Source organism: Mustela putorius, unplaced genomic scaffold (assembly GCF_011764305.1).
Source record: "Mustela putorius furo isolate JIRA1106 unplaced genomic scaffold, ASM1176430v1.1 tig00000487_pilon_pilon_pilon, whole genome shotgun sequence".
NCBI classification, from domain to species: domain Eukaryota; kingdom Metazoa; phylum Chordata; class Mammalia; order Carnivora; family Mustelidae; genus Mustela; species Mustela putorius.
In genome coordinates, this window is record NW_025421399.1 from 7514662 (window position 1) to 7541803 (window position 27142).

Sequence of the window (27142 nt, forward strand, 5' to 3'; positions counted from 1 at the left end):
GCCTGCTTCCTCCTCTCCTTCTCTCTGCCTGCCTCTCTGCCTACTTGTAATCTCTGTCAAATAAATAAATAAAATCTTTAAAATAAAATAAAATAAAATAAAATAAAGTTGAAATCCCTTCCTCTTCTACTCCTGGCTGGCAGCTATTACAAATTTGTTGTGAACCTGGTCCATATTTTTTTTTTTAAGATTATTTATTTATTTATTTGACAGACAGAGATCACAAGTAGGCAGAGAGGCAGGCAGAGAGAGAAGGGAAAGCAGGCCTTCCGCTGAGCAAAGAGCCGGATGAGGGGCTCTATCCCAGGACCCTGAGATCATGACCTGACCTAAGGCAGAGGCTTAACCCACTGAGGCACCCAGGCGCCCCACATTTAAATGATTTTAATGGTTACCCCACATTTAGGTTTCTAAACTTCTTCTGGAGCTAACTTTTTATTATGGAGTGAGGTAGGGATCTAACATTTTATTTTTCCATTTGAAATGTCAATTGACTCAAACGGTATTTTCTGAGAAAATCACCCAATGTCCTATTAATTTGAGATGCCATATCTACTTTGTATCAAACTCCCATTATCAGTTTAGATCGACTCTGTCTTTATGTCGATACCACACTCTTTTTATATGGTTTTATTATCTGGTGGGAATAATTTCCTGTCCTTGCTTTTATTTTTTTTAAGAGCGAGAGAGAGAGCGTGCTCTAGTGTGTCATGGGCAGGGAGGTGGGAGGAGATGGCGCAGAGAGGGAGAGGGAGAGAGAGAATCTTAAGCAGGCTCCATGCCCAGTGTGGAGCCGGACACGGGGCTCGATCTTAGAACCCGGAAATCACAACCTGAGCCAAAATCAAGACTCAGATGCTTTACTGACTGAACCATTCAGGCACCCCTCCTCCTCTCCTTGTTCTTTGTTCAAAATCCGTTCTGGCCATTTTTAGACTTTTATTCTTCATTTTAATTTTATAATCAATTTATGACAATCTAGTTGGGATTTTGAATGGAATTACATCTAATTTGGAAATTAATTTAGAAAATGGCTAATTCCTCATTGTAGTTTTCCCACCCAGGAACATGGAGTATTTATTACATATTCAGGTCTTTGTTATGCTCCTCTTGGTCTATAAAAGTTAAATTGTTCCTAGGTACCTTAAAGGTATCTTGGGATTAATCATGCTATCTGACCTCATATGAGCTTTAAATGCATTGGGTGAGACAGATGATCAAACGAGGAATTACTATATAGCCTGACAAGGGCTATAGGGAAGGAGGCACGAGTATGGTCGTATACAAACATCTAGAAAGGCACACAGCCTGGCTCTAACCCTTAGCAGAAGGGCACACTTAGAAGGCTGATCTCAGTCATCTCCAGCTTCCTCTTCAAAACTTCAGGAGATAACCCCTTGCGTGAAATTGCTCAGAAAAAGCCTAGGGTTTCTACAGTTCAAAAGGATCTCCAATTTATAAACAATTTGAGTGAACAGAATCAATGTTGATGTTCATAATAGTTATGAGTAGGCTAATTTTTTGCTGTTTCATTAATGAAATCAGGATGTCATTGGAAAATGGGGTGACTGGGTGGCTTAGTCGGTTAAGCATCTGCCTTTAGCCCAGGTCAGGCTCTCTGCCCCTCCCCCTGCTCACACTTGCACTCTCTCTCTCAAATGATAAAATAAAAATTTAAAAAAATCTAAAAAAAAAAAAAAAGGGATATCACTGGAAAGAAAGAGGATTAAAAACTTCTGCTTCCTGGCTCCAAAAAAAGAAAAAAGACTTATTGGGTGACCTTGAGTAGGTTATTTGACATCTCATTACAACCTATGCATAGTTCCTCAATTTTTTTTTCATTTTATTTTAAAGATTTTATTCATTTATTTGAGAGAGAGAATGAGAGAGAGAGAGAGAGCACGAGAGGAAAGAGATCAAGGGGAGAAGCAGACTCCCTGGTGAGTAGAGAGCCTGATGGGGGATTCGATTCGGGGACTCCAGGATCATGACCTGAGCTGAAGGCAGTCACTCAACCAACTGAGCCACCCAGGCGCCCCTAGTTCCTGAATTTTAATAAGATTTTTTTAAAGAAGAAAAAGCATATATAAATAAAAATTTGGTTTTAGCTATGAGCTATGCCAAGTGAGAGTAAGATACATTGTACAAGTCTTCATTCTTGAATATGTCAGCATATATCTACCAGGGTCAAAGACATTCTATATGCACACAATGTTAAGACCACAGGCAAGAAATTTAATATTGCCTCAATACTGTACCATATGGCCTAATATATGTCTAGACTTCAGTTTCCCCAAAGGTCCCAAGAATATCTTCTCTTGTCCTGTGCATTGGCCCATCCCCACTTAATTCAGAATCTAATCATGGCCTTGGGCCTTAAATGTAGTAGTTGAATTACTATAGTCTTTAATCTGGGGCAGTTTCCTAGCTTCATGACATGTTCTTTTAAAAAGTTTTGTCCAGTTGTTTTGCAGGATGTCTTTCAATTTGGATTTGTCTGATTGTTTCCTCCTGATTGATTCATTCAGGTTAAATACTTTTGGCAAGGATAATCCACTGGGATGCTGTGTTCTCAGTGTGTCACAATGAGGGGCACGTTACATCAGTGTGGCCTATTACTGGTGATGCAAAACTGATGGTACCCACTAGACTCCTCCACTGTTTGTAATTAATACATAATCTCTGGGGTGATACTTGGAGACTTTGTGAATTCTTGCTCCTCAATACTGTTTCATTCAATGGTTTTAGCATCCATTAGTGACTCCTGCTTGAGCCAATTATTACTGTAATAGCTATAAAATGGTCACCTAGACCTTGATAGTTGGCCTTGCTTTCCTAGCCCTGATTTCTGGTTTCCCGAACCATGATTCAGCCTTGTTCCTTCGATTATGCTGCTCCTGCCCTGTTCGGTAAACTGTCTTCCTAACCCTTAGCACTAATAGCCAAGCCTTTTTGCATTTACCAGAGCGTCAGGGAAGCAAGCGTAGACAGAAAGCAAATAATGCTTTAAGCTCTATCTATTAATATAGCCTGACTATTCTGACTTTAACTTTGAGACTCAGAAAGCTGGTTGCATAGATCCTGCCTTTGCTCACATGTCTTTTACTTCCAGCCTCTCAGATCACAAATTGCGCCACAAATAGCAAAGGCACCGTCTTAAGAAATCAAACATGATCTGTTTCCCATTGTCCTCAAAATGATACTATTAGACACCGAGTGAGCAAGGACATGGACTTTCCACTTCATGGACCAAAGTGGATAATAATCCTTCGAAACTGCAAATGGGGGTGTTTTGTGCAACCTTCTTTTTAGCAAGTACTGATTTATTAGAGAAAATTGCAGACTTTGTAGGTGGCTGGTTATAATAATATAAGGTTAAAAACAGAACCATAAAAGTTGAAGACATCAGAGATCACATCTAAAAATAAAGCGAATGCTTTTTTCTTTCTGTAAGCTTCAACGAGAAGCCATTTGAGGAAAAGCTAATCAGCTTCAGAGACCTGTAAAAACAGATTCTAGAGTTCTCACCGCCATCCCACTGTACAAATTAACCTGAGCAAACTCTGAAATCTGTAAATAAATTATTTTACCTTACATCCATCCACGCTTCCCTCTTGATGTTAAAAATACAAAATACTGATAATGAAATAAACTTCATGATGACTGCTACAATTACAGCCTCAATAACTGGAGTTTTTGCAATAAAATTCTCTCTTTGTCAGTTTAGGTAACTACCGGTGGAAGCTATTTGTGGTCAAGAGGAGAACTTTTCTGGCCAATTCCCCAAGGCAACGCAAGTCAGGAGAAGTCAAAGAATCGAAATGCTTACTGAATTCATCCAAAGAAGGCACCCACCCAAGAGACGAAACTAGATTTCTCAGTTGACTCAATGAGATAATCTAACTCCCTAGAACTGAACCCAATTTAGTGACTGAAAGTAAGTCTTTTTTTTAGATTTTTTTTTTTTTTAAGATTTTTAAAAGTAATCTCTGCACGCAACGTGGGGATCGAACTCACCACCCGAGACCAAGAGTTGCTTGCTCCCACCGACCAAGCCAGCCAACTGCCTTATTCGAAAATGAGTCTTCGAAAAGATAATAGCCAGAAGCTGGACCTCAAGGCCATGGGAAGGAAAGGGACCTTTCTCAGGGCCAGGGTGCTGTTCTCCACCCTGGAGCACCAGAGCTTTCTTTTTTGCTGTCACTTCTCTCCCTAGATAACCTGTCTCATTTCATTCTCTGAATCATGGCCTACACCTCTCTCTGAACCCTAGATTCATACATTCAACTCCTTACCTGCTGTTTTCACTTGTAAGTCTCAATGGCACCTCAAATTGATTGTGTCTCAAGTGGAACTCTTGATTTCCGACAGTGTTCCCCCACTATGCCAATCAAGGTCAGTAGACAAAGCTGGATATCCTGAGGTCATACCTATTTTGCCCCCTCTCTAGGTGCATCAAGTCTAATAGAAAGTCAGTCTGTATCCAAAATACATCTATCCTAGCTCTCTTTGTCCACTGTCAGCTCTACAGCCCAAGCCACATTATCTTTGGTCTGAATGATTGCAATCACTTGCCAACTAGACTCCCTGCTTCCTGTCTTGCTCTCTTCACCTCCATTCCCCATAGAACGGCCAGAGCAAACATTTAAACACATAAATGATGTAAAGTAAAGTGGTCTCTTGAACTGGATTCTAGAACAGTGGGAAAATCTGGTGAAATGTGAACCAGGTCCGCGGTTTTGAGAAATGTTAACAGGGTCACATATGATGTCAACACTAGGGAAAGCTGGGTAAAGGGCCTAGACGAACTCTGTGTACCACCTTTGCAACTTTAGTGTATATTTAAGATTATTCTAAACCAAAAAGTTTATTTCAAAACTCCATAAATATCGTGCTTTGCCTTTGTTTAAAATCCTTGCATAACTTCCCACTGCACTAAAATCCAAACTCCTTGCCATGGGCTCATAGGTCTTACATCATCTGGCTCCCAATACGTTTTTTTTTTTTTTTTTTAGTCTGTTTACTTAAGTAATCCCAGTGTAGGGCTCGAACTCACGACCCTGAGATCAAGAGTCACAAGGTCTTCCTACTGAGCCAGCCAGGCGCCCCTGATACTTAAAAGAAAAAAAAAAGAAGAAGAAAAAGAAAAACCCACAAAACTCATTTCCTACCAGCTAATGGCCTGGCCACTGGTTTTTTGGAATGTTCCAGGCCATGTCAGAGGCTGAGGCCTTGGCCTTTATTGTGCCTATATTAGCTTGCTAGGGCCATCATAACAAAATATAAGAGATTGAGTGGCTTAAAAAACCTAATCCTATTTTCTCACAGTTCTGGAGGCTAAAAGTCCACAATCAAAGTGTTGGTTTAGTTCCTTCCGAGACATCTTCCTTCAGACTGTAGGTAGCCATCTTTTTGCTGTGCTTCTCACACAGTCCTCTCACTCTGGACTCATGCGCCCTGAGTTTTGTGTGTCCAAGTTTCCTCTTCTTTAAGGCCAGAGCAAACATTTAAACACATAAATGATGTAAAGTAACGTGGCCTCTGGAACTGGATTCTAGAACAGTGGTAAAATCTGGTGAAATGTGAACCAGGTTGGATTTGGGCCCACTCCAGTGGCCTCATTTAACTTAATCACCTCCTCAAAGTCTGATCTCCAAACACAGTGACATTCTGAGGTACTTCGGTGTCGGGATTCTGAGAGGACACAACTCAATCCCTAACACTCTCCTTTCCTGGACAACCCCGAAGATGGTTGGCTTCTTTCAAGCTCACGTCTCAGCTGGACCTGTCACTTCCTCTGAGAGGCATTTCCTGACCACTTGGCTTCAAGCCAAGCACCCTGCCACCCTATTTCTTGCCTGCTTTGCATTTATAGTTGGAATTGTTGACTTGCTTATTATCTGCTTTCCCCCACTCCAGGGGTAGTGGAGGCCTTCTCTGTCTTATTTACATATCCTCACTGCTTCTTGTAATGCCTGGCCCACCAGCACTCTCAACATGTGTGGAACAAGAAATGGCTTACCGGCAATTCAGACGAAAGGAGAGTCTCGTCCGGAAATCACCAGTACAGTAAATTCCCAGGTATGACCGTAAAAGCAGCAGCACCTAATATTTTCATGGTACTTTACAGTTCATGAAGGGCTTCCAGGTAAATGAACCTGTCCGAATCCTCCAAACCATGACGCAAGCATTATTTACTCTCTTTTCTTGATAAAGAAACCACTGCCTAAGGTCACGCAGCTGGGACCTCAATACGGATCTTTCTGTCTCACAGAGAACGACTTTGTGTTCTTTGATTACAATTAGAAACTGAACAGATCCACGTATCACTGTCAGGGAGCCTCGGAGGAGAGCTTTGTGAAGGACCCAGACTCACATTTCCAGGAACTAAGCCGGGCATTCTTTCCATCTGCTCTGAGGAGTTTTGTTGCTGAGGAATAATGGCCAAACAAGAATAAATACGGTGCCCTAAGGCTCTTCTACTGTGTGTGTGTGTGTGTGTGTGGTGCTCGTGGTTATATAAACATGCTTTCTGTAAACCAGTCTGTTTCCAGGGGTATGAAGAAGTGAAGAAATTAGGAGACCCTGATTTCCTAAGTCTTCACAGTCGGTTTAAGGAGCACTTAATTTGCTTTTAAATCTATCCTTGTCTGCCTTGACATCTCTAAGACTCACCTGGGGGAGCTTTACAAATCCCACTGCCTGGACCCCACCCCTGACCGATGAAATCAGGACCCCAGGGATCGGGACAGTGATATCAATGAGAGCCAAAGCTTCCCGGTGACTTTACTATGTGGCCGCCATCGAGAATCATCCGTCTAGATCCCTGAATGGGAGTAACCGGGGTGGTGGTTTCTATCTCCCCTCCTTTAACTGGAGGATGGGCTCTGTAAAGCTCCAGACACTTCCAACTGGAGAATTCAGCATTCCTAGAGGGACGATGTTCTATCCTTCTTGTGTGCTGGCTGGTTGAGACCAGTCTGCAACCAGGACCAATGAAATCAGAATCCCAGAGGAATGGAACTCAGCCAGGAGCTGTTGTTCAAATTTCTCAGGTAACTCCAATGTGCAGCCGAGGTTGAGAGCCACTGCTTTAAACGGTGCTGACGTTGTTTGGAAGAGGAAATAAAGGCGAGTCTGCTCCCCATTAACCCCACGGAGCCACAGTAACCCGGCAGCAGCTGTCACACGTGTGCAAAACACCTTCTCTCCCAGATCTAGATTTATGGCCTCGGACAAACAACAGAACCCTACCTTGGCATGGTGCCGTCTTCCCCAGTGCTAATTAAAACCTAAATAATTCTCATTATTATGTGCACAAAATAAATGGGCTTCAATTTAAGACAACTTTCCCACTGTGTCCTGGTTAATGTAATCACAACTTACAGGTTTTCACAATCATAAATATGAGTTTTATTTTAACGAGGAGAAGATATTTATAGCTAGTCATCCCACTACTATTTTTTTTTTTAAACTAGATATGGGGTCATGTAAAAAAATGACTTGTACAGTGATTGATAATGGGATAACAACATGTACTCTCTTCAATCACTAATCAATATGATTATCACTAGCGTCTTTCAATTTAATTGTTGCTTCTTATCGTCCGTCATCAGTTTCATTAAGTTTTTGGCAGGTAGGGGAGGAAACAGGATGCAGATAACGGTATGAAGGATGCTAGCTGAATGATAAGACTATACTCCCAGAAAATGCAAAGAAATAAACTGAGTTTATTAAATAATTTGGCAAAGCGATGAGACCAGAGAAATACCCGCTACTTCACAACATTCTCTAGCCATTCTGCTTCCCACCAGCAACTCTGGACTCCTCCCTGGACAGAAAAAGAGTGTGCCAGCACACACCATCTGCTTGAGGCTCTAGCTTTGAACCCCTGGACAAAGTTGGCTTTTAACAACGAAAGCATTATTACGTAAATACATATTTGCCATGCTCTGGTTTTGAAGCATTAACAAGTGTGAACGAAAACCAGTGAAGTCTTCCTTTTCCGCCTCCCTGGGACCAACCTCGAAGCAGGTGGGTGACCCAACAGCTGCTTTTGGATATGGTAATTGGAGGAAGGAGAATGGGCCAAGAAGTCAGATCAAGCCAGGGCTGGTCTGTCTGACCCTGCGGCCTCTGAAGCAAGACCTGGGGTTCTGTGGAGTGGAGCCAGGCAGAGGCTCGGATGGGAAAGTGGGCAAATTGGGTGCCATGTGGTGTGGGGCCCCTGAGTGGTCTCAGAGTCAGTAAACTGGGGAGGAGGAGGCAACACAGGGGACAAGGGCTGGCATTTCTCCCAGAGGAAGCAAACTGTCTTGACAAGGACCGCCTACCAGCACCCAGGGGCTCCGCGCTTCTTTTATGGGCCGGATTAAATCTCCGAGAGCACGGACAGAGGATGTGGACGGAGGACGTTGATGCCAACCACGGATCCTGGCTTTCAGGTGGCTAACCTGGGATTTTAAGGTCCTACCAGAGTAGTGAAAAGAACTTAGCACGCACCGCAAAGGGGTACAGGATAATGAAATGACAACCATGTCCATTTTTCTGGACCAGCTGAACTGAGCAGAGAATATACCAGAAGATCACGCTAGTCCTATCCACCTATAAGGATCTTGGTGAGCCTGCACATGTCCTCACACCTCTGCAATGGGGCAGGTTTTACCTACTCGTGAGGTCAGAAGCCCAGGGAAAAACAGAAAGCAAGGGAATGTGTTTATAAAGACTAAAAGACATTTGAAAACGTTCCCCATGCTGTGTTTTCAGACTGCGCCGGTTAACGTAATTCAGGGACGTCTGCTCTGTATCAGCCTTTCCTTGATGGTCCTCAGCCACATCAAAACGTTAAAAGGGTCAAGCCCATTTCAGTATCCAGTGTCTGGCGAGTACACTTAAGTATGGAATACAGTGCAGCCATTTAAAATCATACACAGAGGGGTGCCTGGGTGGCTCAGTGGGTTAAAGCCTCTGCCTTCGGCTCAGGTCATGATCCCAGGGTCCTGGGATCGAGCCCCGTATCCAGCTCTCTGCTCAGTGGGGAACCTGCTTCCCGCCTGCCTCTCTGCCTACTTGTGATCTCTCTGTCAAATAAATAAATAAGTAAAATCTTAAAAAAATAATAAAATAAAATCATACAGGGAAGGATACTTCAGGGTATGTTAAAAATGGCATTTCTGTGTGATTCAGTTTTGGGGCAATTGTCTAAAAAAACTTATAGTGATCTGTACCATGAAGTGCCATCAGCAGTAATCTCTGAATTACAGAAAAACTATTGGATTTTCTTTTCTTTTGCGGGGGGAGTGGTGCTCTTTTGCATTTCCCAAGTTTTAATAACCGTGTGTTAATTTTCCAATCAGTAAAGTCCTTTTACAAGGGCTCAAGTTTAAGGGTGATGTAACATTCCTTTAGACATTGAGGTTTTGATGTGCTTGGCCACCAACGCACCTCTTATTTCAGGCTGCTGACGAGGAGGTGGTCCTCAACTTTTCCCTCGAGGTTATCAACCACTCAGGGATGCTAATGGTTGGGGAACCTAAACTGACCAAGGCCAGTACCCCAGCCAGTTGCATTCTTCTCTCCCCTGGAAAGTTCGGGAATTCTGGAGAAGGTATTCGGCTAGGACAGTGGGTGACATCTATTGATTGGGTCAAATTCTGAGACCTGTGGGGTGCTGTTTTGACTTGAGTCTCTCCAACCCGGGGTCAGCAAACTTTTTTCAGGCAATAAACAGTTTAGGATTAAGGGGCCATATGAGCTCGGTTGCAAGAAGGCATCTCTGCTGTTACAGCAGGAAAACACCTTCGATCACACACAAATGAGTGTGGCTGTGTTCTATCAAAACTTGATTTACAAAAAAAGTAGTGTGCAGACCCCGGAAAACCTCCAGGTTTCTTAACTTAGTTCAAGAAGAGGAAGCGACCAGGTACCAGCCAAGTCAGTCCCTGCAAATACAGTCAAAACTCCCTTATCCGCATTTCACTTTCCATGGATTCAGTTACGTGTGGTCAACTGTGGTCTGGAAGCAGATGAACCTCCTTCTGACCTATCATCAGAAGGTCAACAGCAGCCCTGACAGTACAACACTCTGCCTATGTCATCCACTGTCATCTCATCACGTGGGCATTTCATCACCTCACATCGTCACAAGAAGAATATGGTGCAGTGAGATGCTCTGAGAGAGTGAGAGAGATCCTATTCCTATATTAGAATTTTGTTCTAATTCCTCTGTTTGATTGCTGTTGCTGTTAATCTTTTATCTGTGCCCAACTTATAAATTAAACTTTATAACAGGTATGGGTATGTAAGCAGAAACAGGTGTATGGGCGGTTTGGTATTATCTGTGGTTTCAGGCATCCACTGGGGGTCTTGGAATGTGTCCCCCACAGGGAAGGGGGGACTACATAACTGAATGTTGCTTTTTAAGCTTTTTCCATGTGAGGGATTAGCAGTGGCGACTCTATGCTGAACGGAGGGAAGCCCACTATTGTGCTTATGTCTGTCTTTCTTTTCTTTCTTTCTAAAAGATTTTATTTATTCATTTGACATAGAGAGACACAGCAAGAGAGGGAACACAAGCAGGCAATGTGGAGAGAGAGAGAGGCAGGCTTCCCACCGAGCAGGGAGCCCGACTCGGGACTCGATCCCAGGACCCTGAGATCAGGACCTGAGCCAAAGGCAGATGCTTAACAACTGAGCCACCCAGGTGCCCTATGTCTTTATTTATTATGTTGGTTTTTCCTCCAGCTAAGCTACGATTACCTGAAGTTTGAGGAATGAGTCTACATTTTTAATACCATGTATGAGACGTGATACACACTCAATACTCAACAGAGAAGGTGCTTGACACGCCCTTGCTGGGAACGGCGAAGGAATGAGTGTCCTCCCACACCGAGCTGGTGTGAAACCGAGTTCTTGAGTGACGCCCCCTGGGAGCCACTCCAGCTCTGTCCAGGTAGACTCCACTTTGAAAAAAACAACCTGTGTTCCCCCACAAATATACCTGTACCTTCCAGAAGGATTTGTTCCTGTTCTTTTTTTCTTTCTTTAACATTTTCTTTCTTTATTTACTTATCAGAGAAGCAGAGGGAGAGGGGGAAGCAGGCTCCCCACCAAGCAAGGAGCCTGATGCGGGACTGGATCTCAGGACCCTGGAATCATGACCTGAACTGAAGGCAGGTGATTAACCAACTGAGCTACCCAGGCATCCCAGGCAGGAACTTTCTAGAAGAGATTTCTAGAAGATGTTGACACAAAGAACCATAATGTAGGCCTGGCCAAAAACGGTTCTTTCTAAAGGGTTTCTTAGTTCTTTTCAGGGACTGTTTTCACCTGGAAAAACGAGTTCAAGTAGATGATGTTTGTGAGTCCTTATAGCTCTTGCCTCGTGGCACTTAGGTGCCCCCACGACGTCCTCCTGCATCCTGGTCTGCATTCCCTGGGCTCTGGGAAGGCTCCAAAGAGGTCACCTTGTCAGGAAAGGCTCTCTTTTTTTTTTTAAAGATTTTATTTACTTATTTGACAGATAGAGATCACAAGTAGGTAGAGAGGCAAGCAGAGAGAGAGAGAGGAGGAAGCAGGCTCCCTGCCGAGCAGAGAGCCCGATGCGGGACTCGACCCCAGGACCCTGAGATCATGACCCGAGCCGAAGGCAGCGGCTCAACCCACTGAGCCACCCAGGCGCCCAGGAAAGGCTCTCTTGACCGTTATGACACAGTCTCCATCTTCATCAATCTCCACAAACGCAGAACACGTAAATGGAGGAGAGATGAATAGGTAAAGCTCTGTAGCCTCTAGAGCCAGGCTCTTCCCTCAGTGGGTCCTGATGGAACCCAGAGCCCAATCTTGGGGTGAGGCTCTTGAATCATCAAAACATCCACTCCCAAAGAGAAGGCAACTCCCAATGACATGGCCCCAACAGAAAGAGGCTGGGGTAAAAGCCAGGTCAGAAGATGGATTCTCACCAATATTAATAAGGTATGGGGCTGAAATCTAGAAAGAATTGGCTTGTCCCATAAGGTAAGTACTTTGCAGGACAGGTACGCTGATTTTAATGTGGGATATCTATTAGTGTACTTATGTGAACATAAGCATAGTCCAGAAAATCCATACAGGATGTACACAGATATTTGATAGTGTTCATTTTTCTTTTCTTTTCTTTTTTTAAGGTTTCATTTATTTGAGAGAGCATGAGCAGGGGGAGGGCCAGAGGGAGAAGGAGACTCCCCGCTGAGCGGGGAGCCCAACATGGAGCTCGATCCCGGGACCCCGGGATCACGACTTGAGGCAAAGGCAGACACTTAACTGACTGAGCCACCCAGGCGCCCCATAATCATTTTTCCAAGTAAATGTTAACAGTCACTGAGAAGATGTACGCTCAATCCAGTGATCAGAAAGCAAATCCTGGAGTTCGAGGTCCCCACCTCCCCCTGATACACCAATGACAACCATTCTGGGTCACCAAGATTTCTGCACAGAGGCCTGCAGAGAGGACACAAAGCTGGAAAGAAAGCTGGGCCACCAAGAAATTCCAGGGAGAAATAATAGGGAAATCGCCCCAGAAAGCAAATGCCAGACCTTCTCCAAGGTCCCAGGCACAGATCCTGCCGCTGGCCCTCAGCACCCATGGGGCCAAGAAACTGTCATTAACTCTCGGAGCCCAGAGGCTGAGGGCACAGTACGGAACCAGGGTGGTGGGGGTTGGGGGGGGGCGCACTACTCACGCGGTCGTTGCTTCCTTTGTTGTCTTCGTACTTGGTTTCTATATGAATGGAGAATTTCGGCAGAAAGGAACACTATGGGGGGAAAAAAGTAAAGTTCCATTAGCATACCATTTTTTCCTCTCTTCACATTCACCGTACATCTCTGGACCCTCTCCTGACCATCGTGCTGGGTGCACTACTCCCGATCAGTAATGTGAAGATACTAGGTCAATATCCAAATTCAGGAAGAAAGCCGCCTTTGGCAACATGAACACACTTGTACCCAGAAGTCAGGCCAGAGTTGTCCATTTCCAAAAGGAGTACGTTCTCTGAGTCCTATGACAGGCTTTTGAAAAGCAAACCCCTGAAACAGGCAGTTCCAATGCTGGGGTGCTTACTGCCTGCTGCTGGATATCTGGGGACCCAGCCTTAACCTTCATATCAATGTGCATAGACAGCTAGGGCGGTGGTATACGGTAGGAGAACTTGAAGATAACACATTATTGACGTTGGACACACCCGGATTTTGGTTTTGAGTTTATCACCTGGCAGCTCTGTGACCGGGAGTCACATCATTTACATTTTCTGAACCCTGGCAGCATGGAAATGGGGGTAATAATTATTGCATATAGTAACGTTTTGAGGGTTCAATCAAATCATATGTGTAAAACACGTAACTGCTAGGCACAGGGGACGTGTTCAACATAGGAGAGCCATCAGAATGAGGCTGTAGCTGAGCTTGACATAAAGGGCATCCCCTCTTTTCGGCAGCACAGGGGAGAGAAACCCCAAAAGCACACTGCCCTACCGTCGTCCAGGCTCCATGAGTCACCGTCTGTGTATTAAGTAGATGTTAAGGGTTAAGGTAGCCTGAGAAGAGGATTCTGACGGCTGTTGATGTAACCTCCTCCTGCTGGGCATTCACTTTCCTGGCCACAAGAGACGGGATTGGAGGCTAATGGCGAAAATGACCCAGCAACTCCACCGGGAGCTGCAGGTGTCAGAGAAATGAGACTGGCTGATACGCCCACAATCTTGAGTCTGGCTCCTTTACTGATGTATCCAACACACATGGAACACGTATTCCATATACCAGGCGCTGGTCTAAGCGCGTTCAAGTTCTCGTTCATTTATTCCTCATAAACATGCCATGGAGTAGGTATACCAGGATGATCCCTGCTTTCAAGATGAGGGAACAGGGACACAGAGAGGTTGAGTAAATGGCCCACAATCACATAGCTCGTAAACAGTCATGTCCAGATTATAAGGCTGGTGGCCTTGGTCCCCATGTCCATGCTGTTCATCACTATCCCGCTGGTTCTCAAAGTGGGGTGTTCAAAACCGCTACAGCAGCAGCGTTCTAGAACCAGCGAGAAATGCAAATTCTTGGGCCCAACCCTGTACTCACTGGGTCAGAAGGTCTAGGGAAAGGGCTCAGGCATCTGTGTGTATGTATGTGTGTGTTTAAAGATTTATTTATTTATTAGAAACGGGGGGGTGGTGCACAAAGAGAATCCTCGATCACACTCCCTACTGAGCACAGAGCCTGACATGGGGCTCGATCTCACAACCCTAATAGCATGACCTAAGCCAATCAAGACATAAACCGAAGTCAAGAAGTTGACGCTTACCACCAGGCGCCCCCTGCCCCACCCCAGGCATCTGTGTTTGGCAAGCCTTCCAGGGGGATGTAGGTGCCAGCTTTCACTGGAAAACCATCTCATTACCCCGCACATGGGAAGAAAACAGTGTGCATTAGCTAAAATTCAGAAGTCTACGATACTTCGCCCCATGTGCTTCATCGCCCCCTAGTCCAGGATCCCCCTTCAGCGCAGCGGAGAACCCTAGCAGCATGTGTAGGAGGAAGCAGAGGCCTTGGACGTGCCATTGATAATTCTGACATCACGTGACTGTGTGCACTCGGCATTCATCTGTCTTAATCCAAGTCAAACAAGCAAGCTGAACCGTGACTAAGGAAACACAGAAACAATCAATCCCAGTAATTGTCTTTAAGGAGAATGAAGCTCTGTGATTATTAACACCTTCTCTGCTGTGTCCTCTCAAAACCCTCACTTCACAGCTGCTGCCCTCACACACACACACGCAGTCCAGGGGATGTCCAAGGCAGGGCTGATCAACACGAATCAAGACATTGGAGGAATCGGAGGGGCTCAGAGGCCCACAGCAGAAGCTCTTGCTTGACATGGGAACTTGGGCAGGTGCACCTCCTGAGACCCTTTTAAAAATATCAAGCCTTCCGGCAAACTGATTGGTCCTTTTTAACCCATAATTCACAGGAGGATCAGTGCAGGGCGGGGACAGTGCCAGATGGCAAGAGGACAGTCGTCCTGGGCGGGGAGCTGAGTCTGACTGCATCAGAATGGAGCACTCCACGAGGAGTTTTTATCGGTTGAACCCTAAACCACTTAACTAAGGTCGAACAAAATGAATTTTTGCATTTGGATATTAAGCCCAAATATGAAATGCAAAACTCGTATGCAAATTACCAGATGCTGTTATTTTTTTGAGTCAAGGACTTAGGTTATTTTCATATCAGAAATGGTAACCCTGCCAGAGGCTGGGAGTACACCTGGTTTGGCTAGGGGGCGGGGTTGGGGGGCTGTAAGGGGATACACGGATACACGGATGGGACAGGTCCACTCTAGGCTGGTCAGGGTCTTTTCGTGGAGCAGGGGTTTGGGACTGATCATTGCCTTGGGATATCCAGTGGCTGGTTCTCCAAGCCGTGGAGGTGTGGTGTTAAAATCAGGACGACATCTGGCCTGGAGCATTTTCAGAGCTGTCACTAAAATCTTTCTGGCTAGAAGTCCATCTTGAGATCTGGTTCTGCTCACCCGACACACGTTAGCTGCCCTAAAAACCCAGTCCACTAATCCTAGTAGAGTCTTAGCGATTACCCAAGGTTTTTCATGCCTCCTGGCTGGCTTCTGAGGTTATCCTGAATCCCTTCCCTTCTCTAGACCCCCTGGGCTTCCTTCTTCCTCTCTTACAGCAGATAATTTTAACTCATAGTTTGGTAAGACCATGTGACAGAAACACCCAGAACTTCTCTCTCTTCCACTGCAGATCTGCTCATTTCTTTATGCTGCTGCTTCTTCTTTGTGAATCAGAGAAAGACGCTGCTTTCTGCATTCCAGTGGAAAATCATGTTAACGAGAACTGAGACAGAGAGCAACAGACCAGGGCTCAAATCTGGACTTGAGCCAATTATTGTGGCATTCCCAGCCTCAGTTTCCCCGCGACAGAACGGGGTCCACCCTTCTCTACTCCATAGGAGTGTTGAGAAGATCCGTAACATCATTCTGGCAAACCCCAGCACAGGGCCTGGCGCATAGCAGATGCACAACAAAAAAATATTTGTAAGTCTCTTCTCTGGAAACGTGTTTCATCGATTATTTGCAATTTCTCCTGGCTTCCTTCCTGCAGACTAAAAAACATCATGAAAAGTGTCATATTCCTAAAATATGGGTATCAAGTTCCTTCACGGATGTTCCTTCCTTCATCTACAATTAAAGGCATGTCTCCTTGTGTCCACAATCTAACTCTATGAAAAGAGTAGCACATGGGGTGCCTGGGTGGCTCAGCAGGTTAAGCATCTGCCTTCGGCTCAGGTTATGATCCCAGGGTCCTGGGATATAGTCCTGCATTGGGCTCCTTGCTCAGCGGGGAGTCTACCTCTCCCTCTGCCTCCTACTCCCCCTCTTGTGCATGATTTCTCTCGCTATCTCTGTCAAGTAAATAAATGCAATCTTTAAAAAACAAAACAAGGAAAAGAGTAGCCCAGGCCTCCGGTCTGCCCTTTCTCACCTCTCCCTCTTCTCAACCAGAGCAGCAGGGTATGGAAATGACCGAGGGTCCAAGAATTTTCAAACCAGCACCGCTTCCCTGTCCACACCCTGAGGAACTCTCTACACTGTTTAACATGAGCCAAGAATGCCACCTTCAATGGAGGGGTCTCCTAGGGTCTGGCCTCGGCCCTATTTTCTTGCTCTGAACCCCCTCCCTTGGTGATCTCACCTGCCCGTCACTTTGCTGCGACCACATTCAGGCTGATCTCTCTAATGCCACCTGCTCTTCTCCCATGTCCAGCTACCCACCGGCCATCCCCAACAAGGGTCCTGCAGCATCCAAACTGGAAGGTCCACACTGAGTTCAAATGTTCTCCTGCCCCCCACGATCACCCGAGGGCCACCATAACAAACGGCTATGAGCGGTGTGGCTTATCACCCTTAGTTCTAGAAGCCAGAAGTCTAAAATCAAGGTGTTGACAACGTACTGCTCCCTTTGAAGGGTCCAGGGAGAACCCTTCCCTGTCTCTTCCAGCTTCTGGTGGCCCCAGGTGTCCCTTGGTTTGTGGCTGCTCCAACCTCTTCCTGCGCCTTCAGATCACCTTCTTTTCCCTGGGTGTCCTCTTTTTATAAGCTACCAGTTACTGGATTTAGGCCCATCCTATTCCTAGTGTGATTTCATCTTGGATCTCAAGGTCTGAAGCTAATTACATCTGCAAAGACCCTATTTCCAAAAGGTCACACTCAAAAGTTCCAGTGGGCATGAATTTTGAGGGGACACCATTGAACCCACTACACTCACCCATCACATCCAATGAAAGCCCAAATCCTGCTGGGTCAGCTTCCCTCCTTAAAAGCAAAACCTCTGTATCAACAGAATCCTCTGTTGATACCCTAATTTTCTTCATGGCTCTGCCCTATATTCCTCCCAGCCAGTCCCAGAAGACCACTCGCCAGTCCCTGGAACACATCTGACCGCCATGTTTTTTTTGCTGCCCACAGCATTTTCAGCCTGAAGCCTCCTTCCTAAATCTCACCCCCAGACCATCTCACATCCCACGTCAGAATGATGATTCCCCTGCGCACAGGGAGCATTCTGTTTGTACCTTTGTCACACACTTATCTCCTTTTCTATCTCCACAGCTGGCTCGGTGTCTGGCTCACCCGTCAGAAGATAAGCTGCAACCTTTCCCTCAGGGGGATTCTTCCCTACTCCCTGCCGTCACTGCCACAAGTCCCCAGACATTCCAGTCTGAAAGCTTCTGTTTCAGTTCTGCTTTCTGTGACTAAGGGCTTTGTTCTAGCCAGGAATATACCATCTCACCTGGGCACCCTCAGCTATCTCAAGGGAACCCCACCTTCCAACCTTGGACTTCCTCCAAACAAACATGTCCTATCCCCTGAAGATTCGGACACATTTACACCAAAGAGGGGGATTCCATGCCACTGAAGGAACCATCATCAGGAGTGTGGGAGCAGAAGACAGAATTGGGAACCTTGACACAACCAACTGGAATGTGTCTCTTCTGAAGGGAGACACTAGGAGTTTCATCCACTGGTACAACTGGAAGGCGTCAAGGGATTCAGAAGATTCCTGTGCTCTCTATGGCACAGTTACTTGGGAGCACTGAATGCTTTTAGTCCCGTTTGGCTCATAGAAAGACTAAAATACTCATGGCAGGCAGAATTCTCAGGTGGCCCCCAAGACTCTCAGCCCTTGGGGGGTGCCTGGGTGGCTCAGTGGGTTAATGCCTCTGCCTTGGGCTCAGGTCATGATCTCAGGGTCCTGGGATCGAGCCCCGTGTCAGGCTCTCTGCTTAGCAGGGAGCCCGCTTCCCTTCCTCTCTCTCTACTTGTTATCTCTGTCTGTCAAATGAATAAATAGAATCTTTAAAAAAGTAAAAAAAAAAAAAAAGACTCTCAGCCCTTGGGATATACACCTAGCCCAATCCCTCCCCCCAAAGTGTGGGTAAGACCTCTGAGAATAATGGGATAGTGCCCTTTGATTAGATTACCAAGGCAATCAGATGATAGTACATTATATAAATTCTTTTTTGAAGAAGCTGAGATTCTGGCTGCTCTGGAAGAAGTAAGTGGCCATGTGGGGAGATGGCCATGGGGCTAGCGCCAGGGAAGTTTCCAGATGCTGCGAAAGACCCCTGGAGGCCAGCCAACTAGAAAACTGGACTTCGGTCCTATTAACAGCAACAAACTGAAACCCGCCAACCAGGGGGCCTAAAAAAGGACCCTGGGCCTCAGATGAGACTGGGGCCCAGCCTAGTGAGACTCTGAGCCACGACCTAGCTAACCTGGGCCCGGCAGACACTCTGAGATAATACATTTGTGTCTGAAGTGGCTAAGTTTGTGGGGAATTTGTTGTGCAGCGACAGGAAAACCAGTAAGAATACCTAACCTCAAGAATCACCCGTTTGGCTTTCATCTGCGTAAAAAAATCACTCCGTGGCAGTCTGCAAAGGTCTCAGGAAAACAGGGGATTTGTGCTCGTCTAACTTAGTAGCTCCGGCTGCGGAAGTCGGCGGGTTTGTCGATGACACTGCTTATGGCCCAGGGTGACGTCTGCCAGTAACCGATGGCACTGAGCTTGCCACGGGCAGGTGTCCCAATGGGGCAGGACCCGCCTCGCCCACAGGAAGCAGGAATCCGGTAGAAAGAGCACAGGCTTTGGAGTGAAACAGACGTTAGTTCAAAGCTCAGCTGCTTTCCTCACAAACTCCATGACTCCGAGGAAATTCCTTGATCCCTCTGAGCCTCAGTCTTCTCCTCCACAAAATGGACACGGTACCAACCGCATCACTGTGGTGTGAAGGTGGAATGATCGAGCAAAGGGCCAGGCAGTGGCTGGTGGGACGGGTACCCAGCCCACTGCACCCCTGCCCGTGGGATCCCACGGGCTCTGTGGGAAGGAAAAGGCTGGGGTGGGGAGATCTTCCCTGCACACATGCACGGTCACGCGGGGAGACTGTGGACTTGGAGGGGTGGTGGCAACAAGAGGACACCTGGCGACGGGTCCTTCCCAAGATGTGGTGGCCACACCACACACCACAGAGCAGATTTACGCTGTCCTGGCCTCACTCTGCCTCCTGCCCCTGCTGTGCTGTTGAGGACGTGTGGGATGTCTTCTCCCTGTCTTTGTCCTTCCTAACGGCCTGAAGCAGCTCCTGCTTCTGTGGGCAGGGCTTGCTCCCCCGACCTCTTTTCTGCTTTCTACGACCCCCTGCCAACTTCAGGCCAGGCAACAAGAACACGACCAGGATCCCTGTGGACTCCCTTCTTTCCTAGACGTAAAAGGCTTTATTCCTTCTCGTTCACTCAGCCTTATTACAAAAACCGAGGCTCAGACAAGTTGAGAAATAGCATCCAAAAAAAAAAAAAAAAAAAAAAAAACCACCAGCATCTGGGAGCCCCAGGGGTCCCCTGAGATGACCCTGCTTCAGGCGGAAGACCAGGCCAGTGACTCTAGAGCAGGAAGATGAAGAAGGGAGAGAGGCAGTAACGTGCCCGAATCCCCTGGAGCCCGGGGGACCTCATGAGTCACGTCAGCCCCTCCCTGCTTGCCTTCCTCCCCTGGGCCCATTCAAGATCTGGAATCTTCTTTCTCATGAAGAATCTTTTTTCCCCCCCTCTCTCTTCTTGACTAGAAAAGCAGCTCGGCCAGGAGAATTGCCCCTGATACTCACTTTATTCCATGCAGGGTTTGTTTTGCCCCCTAACGCCCTAAAAATAGTAGCAGTGTCACGGGGACAAGAGAGACACGAGGCAAAGCTCTCCTGTCATCTCCTCTTTGATTTTCTCGCTTAGATCCTCCAGAGCCAGAAAAGTCTCACGAGGGCCGCTAGCATCGGCTCCTGCTACAAGCAGCTTCTTCTGGACCCAGCAGCCACGCACGCAGCTTCGCCTCCACCGGCAATGGTGGCCACGGCCATTACCGCGCACTTGGGAAACTCCCAGCACCCGAAGCCAAGTGCGCAGGAAAGCGAGGGGGTCTCTGCGGAACACGGGAGAGCGCGGGCTTGTGTCTCTGGGAAGTGATGAGAGACTCTGGGGAAGGAGAACACCAGGAAAAACCAGTGGAGTACCTGGCCCGCTGCAACAGTCATTTCCAGACCCAGCACTCCCGGGGCCAGTGTCGGGAAAGGGGAGCGGCCGGGGCAACCAGCACGGCGGGGCTGGATTTTCAATTCACTACAGACATGTTTCGGAAACATGAAAGAGCTATTTTTAGCCCGGTGATTGATTAGGGTTGCCATGGCAATAAGAAACACTTATGAGAAGAAAACTAGATGGAAGCAAGTCTTAAAGAGAAAGGGGCAAGCCCGTGGGAATTTCATAGTTTCCGGCGGCGGGTGCTGGAAGCCCATTCTGCAGGCCGCGCACGTGCACGGGCAGAGGGGATGGGGGCGGTAGAGACCGGACCTGGGGAGTCCAGTCTGAGGCTCTCCAGGGGGTGGCCTGCACCTTCCAGGCGTGGCAGGGGCCAGACTTCTGGAAGAAATGAGCACCGTCCACGACAAGGAACACCATTATGGTCATGCTGTCCTCCCTCAGCTCCCGGAGCTTGATGAAAACCATGAGCTAAAAGCGTATTGATCCTGCCCTACATCAGTTTACAAAGTAAAGTAAAAATCCCCTTTGCTTCCTCTCACAGTAGATTTCTAGAACTTTCTGAATGACGCCTCATGGTGCGTCTGTTAAAAATGGACTCCAGGCCCCTGGACTCATGATGTGCTCTCGCAAAGTCAGTGGCGCCCCCAGAGCCCACCCCTGAAGCCAGGACTTGATTTTTCCATTTTTTTTTTTTTGTAAAGATTTTACTTTTTATCTAAGAGCGAGCAAGAAAGAGCATGAGCAGGGGGAGAGGCAGAGGGAGAGGGGAACGCAGGCTCCCCGCTGAGCAGGCAGCCTGACATGAGGCTCGATCCCAGGATCCTGGGATCACGACCTGAGCCAGAGGCAGATGCTTCACTGACTGAGCCACCCAGGCCCCCCTGTTTTTTTTCTTTTTTAAATAGCTTTATTCATATCGCATATTATTGACCATTTCAAGTCTTCAGGCAGTGGTTCTTAGTATATTCACGGAGCTGTGTAACCGTTAACACAATGTGATTTTAGAATAATTTCTTTACCCCCAAGAAAAAGCCCCATACTCTGAGCAGTCACTCCCCATTCCCACCTCCCCATCCCCCAGGCCCTAAGCAACCCCTAATCTAACTTTTTCACTCTCCGATCTGTATCCTCTGAACATTTCATACCAATGAAGTCACATCATGTGTGGTATTTTGTGTCTGGATTCTCTGATTTAGCATCCTTTTCATGGCAGAGCAGTACTCCATTACATGGACATACCATCTTAAACTTTATCCACTCATCAGCTGACGGACATTTGTTTCTACTTTCCCGCTATTACTAAGAATGTGCCATGATCGTTCTTGCCAAGTTTTTGTAGAGACACATGTTTCCATTTCTGTAGGGTATACACCCAGAGTAAGAATGCTAGGCCATATGGTAACTTTATGTTTAACCTTCTGAGGAAGAGCAAGGTGGTTTTCCAAACTGACAACAGCATTTCACATTCTCACCAGCAGGGTAGGCAGGTTCTAGGTTTTACACAGGTTTGTCAACACCCATCACGGAGCCTAAGGCGGGGCTTGAACTCACGACCCTAAGTCAAGACCTGGGCAGAGTTCAAGAGCTGGATGCTTAATTGACAGACCCACCCAGGTGTTTCTTAACCCAGGGAAGTTTTGGTATTACCTTTGGGTCAAAAATGATGATGCAAGGTAACCACAGAGAAGTCTTGATATGTCTTTGGGTCAAAATGATGATGTTTCTTAACCCAGGGAAGTTTTGGTATTATCTTTGGGTCAAAATGATGTTGCAAGGTAACCACAGTCAACATTCCTCATGTCCAGTCTGAGACAGACATGACGTAACACTGAGATAACGATGACAGCAGTACGGCACCATTCCAAGTATTGGATAAACAGTAATTTTTTCTCAACTCTTAACCCTCACATGGCTCTAGGAGGGATGTACGACTATCACCCTTGTCTCACAGGTAAGATGTCATCGGCCCAAATCACATCCCATTTACGTGATGGAGCTGAGACGCAGCCCAAGCTGTCTGGCTTGGAAGTTCAAGCTCATGACCCTACGACTTGCTGCCTCTTGAGTGTTAGGAAATCACACAAGTGTTTCTAGTGGAGCTGAGGGCTCAGTCAGGGGTGATGGTGACAAAGGCATAGGGTTTGCTTCTCGGTGGGTCCTGTGGCCACTGAGAGCAAAGCAAATATGGCTGTGTACACCTGCCAAATGACAGTTATGCCCTGCTTCAAACGAGCCTGAGGAAGAAAAAGAACCATTTACTCAAAAGACACACTGGGGAAATAATTATTCATTTAAGAAATTCACAGTGGTATTCCTTTAAATGCCAAAATATCCTAGTACCCTTCAAATACAATCATTTTCAAAAATTGATTTTAAATATGATGGCTTAAGTTAATTCCTGCTGTGAAGTGCATTCAAAATCCTGCTCAGGATTCAAGGAAGGGCATAAATTCTCAGGTGTAAAAAATATTACGTATGAAAAAATATTCATCGCTGTACTATTGGTCCTATGAAAGACACAGAAGCAACCCAAGTCTGCCAGTAGAGGGCTGGTTAAGGACATTGTGGAGAACTCCAAAGCCATTAAAAACCAAATTATGGGGCACCTGGTTGGCTCAGTCAGTGGAGCGTGTGACTCTTGATTTCCCGGTTGTGAATTTGAGGCCCACCCTGGGTATAGAGATTACTAACAATAAAATCTTAAAGGGGCACCGGTGTGGCTCAGTTGGTTGAGCGTTAGGACTCTTGGTTCTGGCTCAGGTCATCATCTCAGGGTCATGAGATCAAGTCCCACATCAGGTTCCTCATGCAGTGGGGAATCTACTGAAGATTCTCTCTCCCTGTGGCCCCCACCCCAGCTTGGGGTTCTCTCTCTCTCCAAATAAATAAATTAAAGCTTAAAAAATAATAATAAAATAAAATCTTTAAAAAAAAAAAGCGAAGAGTAAAAGAGGAGGATCCAGTTTTATAAAAAGGAAAGAAAAGCATGATTAAAAAAAGCACATTAGTATATGCGCAGAAAACATGCAGAAAGACACCAAAATATTCTCATGGAGGACAGCAGTAGAAATCATGAGGTCCTTTCATTTCCCATGATATACATTTTTATAATGCTTGTATTTTATAATAAACATCTACTTTTTCAGTAAGCAGGGAAAAAATTCAAATCCAATAAAAAAGTAAATGAACACATCTGTGAGCTCCCCAAGTAACTATATGGGATCTAATGGAAGTCACAGGCATTCTAAAAAATTCTCTTGAGTCCACTTTAACGGAAAGGGGAACATATTATAAAGAGCATGGTTGAGAAAATGGAGGAGGTGCAAGTGTGGGAAGTTTGGGAAATAGCTTTTTCAAGTGGTTCCTGTCTCATCCCTCACACTTGTTCACAGAGTTCCAGGATGAGGAAGGATCTGAGAGGGGATGGGGTTTTATAGCTCAAACTGCTTTTGAAATGGCACTGGAGGTCCTTCTATAAATAAACCATTATATAGGGACATGATGGCTGCTGAGGCATATCCATGGAACCTCCCGGACTGAGACAAGCCATGTTTGAAAAAACCAATGATTGACCTCAATAACTTAACATTTTATTCCTGGTCATCAGGCAGAATCCTTCCATGTCCGAGGACAAACTTTCCAAGGAGGCTTGGAAAGAAGAATGTTAAACGGAACAGTTGAGAAACTGGCTTGGGGTACACGAAGTGTTTACAGACTTTCTGAAGATCATTTTCTTTTAGCTTTTTATCTAGAACTCAGTGCATTCCCCTCTGGCCATCTTGTTCTGTCTCCATGCACACGTGTCCTCTGCTATCAACGAACATTAAACCCGATATAGACTTGACCTTCTCTCTAATGGAATTCCCCTGAAGACATTGATTCTCTGGTACTATAGTCTATATTATCATATTAAATGTACTCCAAGGCCATACAGGGTATTTCAGCTTGAGCTGGGATCATTAATAAAAATGAACTTGCAAATGTTTCCAACTTTCACCAGCAGGAGACTTACATCCAGAATGTTCCACAGGGCTAGTGCGATCAAGTCTAGGATTTGGGATTTACTATCTTTTTGGACTCTGGGGCTACAAACTGTGCTATTTGTAAAAGAGTAGACTATGGGGGTGGAGGTCAACCTGTATGTAAAGGCAGTTAGGAGACATCTAGACCTTAAAGTACCTTCCAACTTCCTTTATTCTTCATCAGGATGTTTCATCCTCCCGAATGACAGACATTTATTGGGGGGGGGGGTTGGCGAGGGAGAAGCAGACTCCCCATTGAGGAGCTCAACACGGGCTTGATCCGGGACTCAGGGGATCATGACCTGAGCCAAAGGGAGATGCTTAACCAACTGGGCTACCCAAGCGCCCCCACCCCAACACACACACACCAATTTGAAGAAGGTGTATGTCTAGCTGTCCCTCCCACTGACTCAGAATCTTAGTCATCATGCAGGGAAAGCTACCTAGGAAGTAAGGGGAGATTTTAGGTTCCACTGGGTTCTTGGGTTCCAAGGTGGTGGGGGAGGGAGGAGGAAGAGGAGAAGGGGGGGGGGGGACAAGCAAGAGGAGGAGAAGAGGAGGAATAATAATAATAATAATAATAATTACTCTTATTATTATTATTATTACTATCTTAAAGCAAAGAGAAGGAGAAAGGGATTTCATGTAAATAATAGGAATGAGGGGTGCCTGGGTGGCTCAGTGGGTTAAGCCGCTGCCTTCGGCTCAGGTCATGATCTCAGGGTCCTGGGATCGAGTCCCGCATCAGGCTCTCTGCTCGGCAGGGAGCCTGCTTCCTCCTCTCTGCCTGCCTCTCTGTCTGCTTGTAATCTCTGTCAAATAAGTAAATAAAATCTTTAAAAAAAAGTAATAGGAATGAGGATGAATCAGAATGACTTCCCTGATAATATGCTGCATAGGAAGAAAAAGGTGGCCAAAAAGAGCAGTGCAACCTGAAAGAGAGAAGTACGGTGGGGGTTGGAAAGGAAGGGAGCGTGTGGCGGCGGAGCCTGGAGACGCAGCAGGAAAACGTGTGCCTGCGTCCCAGCCCACACCGAGGAAATGAATGTCAGCCTCTCCCAGGCTCCCCGGCAGCCTGCGCCCTACACTGAGGCTCTGTTCATTCATTAGTTCATTCATTGCTGGAGCCTCTTCCGTCCTCTGACAAGCTGAGTAACAGCGTCTCACAGGAGAAGCAAGGCCAGGAAGGAGAGGCAACAAAGACATGAATGAAAATATGTTTTCTCAATGGGGCATGGTTTGCGGCTGGTGCCTCTCTGAACACTGAGCGGGGAAACTACATTCGGGCTCCTGCAATCTAAAGCTGGACCTTTCAAGGATAAACAAGCAGAGGGTGCCTGTGAATACTAATAGCCACCGCAGAGTGAAGGCAGGGCAGGGATTTAAAGAGACAGGCAGAGCGCATCAAATGAAAAAGAATCACATGTTAAATAACAGAGAGGGGAATGCATCAGAAGGATGCCCCAAATATACAGGCCGGCAAAGAACCGGGTAGGAAATTGTCAGATTACAAGCCTTCTCAGTTAAAAACTGCCAGCAGCACCCCTCTGAACCAAACTGGGCAAATTCCTTATCTAAAAATACATTTACTTTCTATTTTTTTTTTTTAAAGATTGTATTTATGTCTTTGACAGAGAGAAAGAGAGAGAGACAGCGAGAGAGGGAACACAAGCAGGGGGATGGGAGAGCGAGAAGCAGGCTTCCTGCGGAGCAGGGACCCTGATGTGGGGCTTGATCCCAGGACCCTGGGATCATGACCTGAGCCCAAGGTAGACGCTAAACAACTAAGCCACCCAGGTTCCCCTAAAAATACATTAAAAAAACAAACAAACAAACAAACAAAAACCCACCCTTAAAGATAAGAGCAATGTTAAAATTCTGAGCTGGAAAGACCGTTACATCCTTGTCGTTAACACATAGTTCAGACCATCACAGAGATGACAAGGTCAAGCACACGGGGGCAATTTTGCAGCGATTTTACTTCATCACTGAAATTTACTATTTCATTACACCCATAGTTATAGGCAATTTCTGGTATTTTTACAGAATGGAATCTGCCCCACAAAATCTGTGTGGTTGTATTATTCTTATCTCCCCAACGTAAACGGAACATGATTTCAAAGGTATTAATGAACTGAAGGAGAGAAAACCAATGTTCAGTGCTGTAAATGCTAAACAGAAAACAAAGAAAGGAAGGTTCCATTAAACAAGTATTTTTTTTCCCCCTCTGACGGCTGCCCTCTGTAAAGTCATTCAGGGTGATGTTTTAAAAAAATGCAGACAATTTCCAAATGCTAATGTTATGGTGGTGAAACCCATTCCATCTCCTGCCCTCTCCCCGCAAGATGGCTGAATTAATTCTCTTTGAAGTACAAAGACGAGCCTGGGAACAGCTAGAGGAAATGTAAAAGGGACACAGCAGACGGAGAACCCTGCTCCTTCCAGGCCTCTCGCTTTACAGGCACCTACAGACTGGGTTGCTGGGATG

General features: G+C 46.1%; 1 protein-coding gene across 3 annotated transcripts in view; it reads right to left on the reverse strand.

Annotated features, from left to right (window-relative positions):
* PITPNC1 (phosphatidylinositol transfer protein cytoplasmic 1) overlaps window positions 1-27142 on the reverse strand; it is a 255033-nt gene that overhangs the window by 78153 nt on the left and 149738 nt on the right. For all 3 annotated transcript variants that reach the window (XM_004749126.3, XM_004749128.3, XM_004749129.3), the window contains exon 5: window positions 12720-12791. In XM_004749126.3, coding sequence (XP_004749183.1) covers window positions 12720-12791 — 72 coding nt within the window. The remainder of the gene's footprint in view (window positions 1-12719; window positions 12792-27142) is intronic.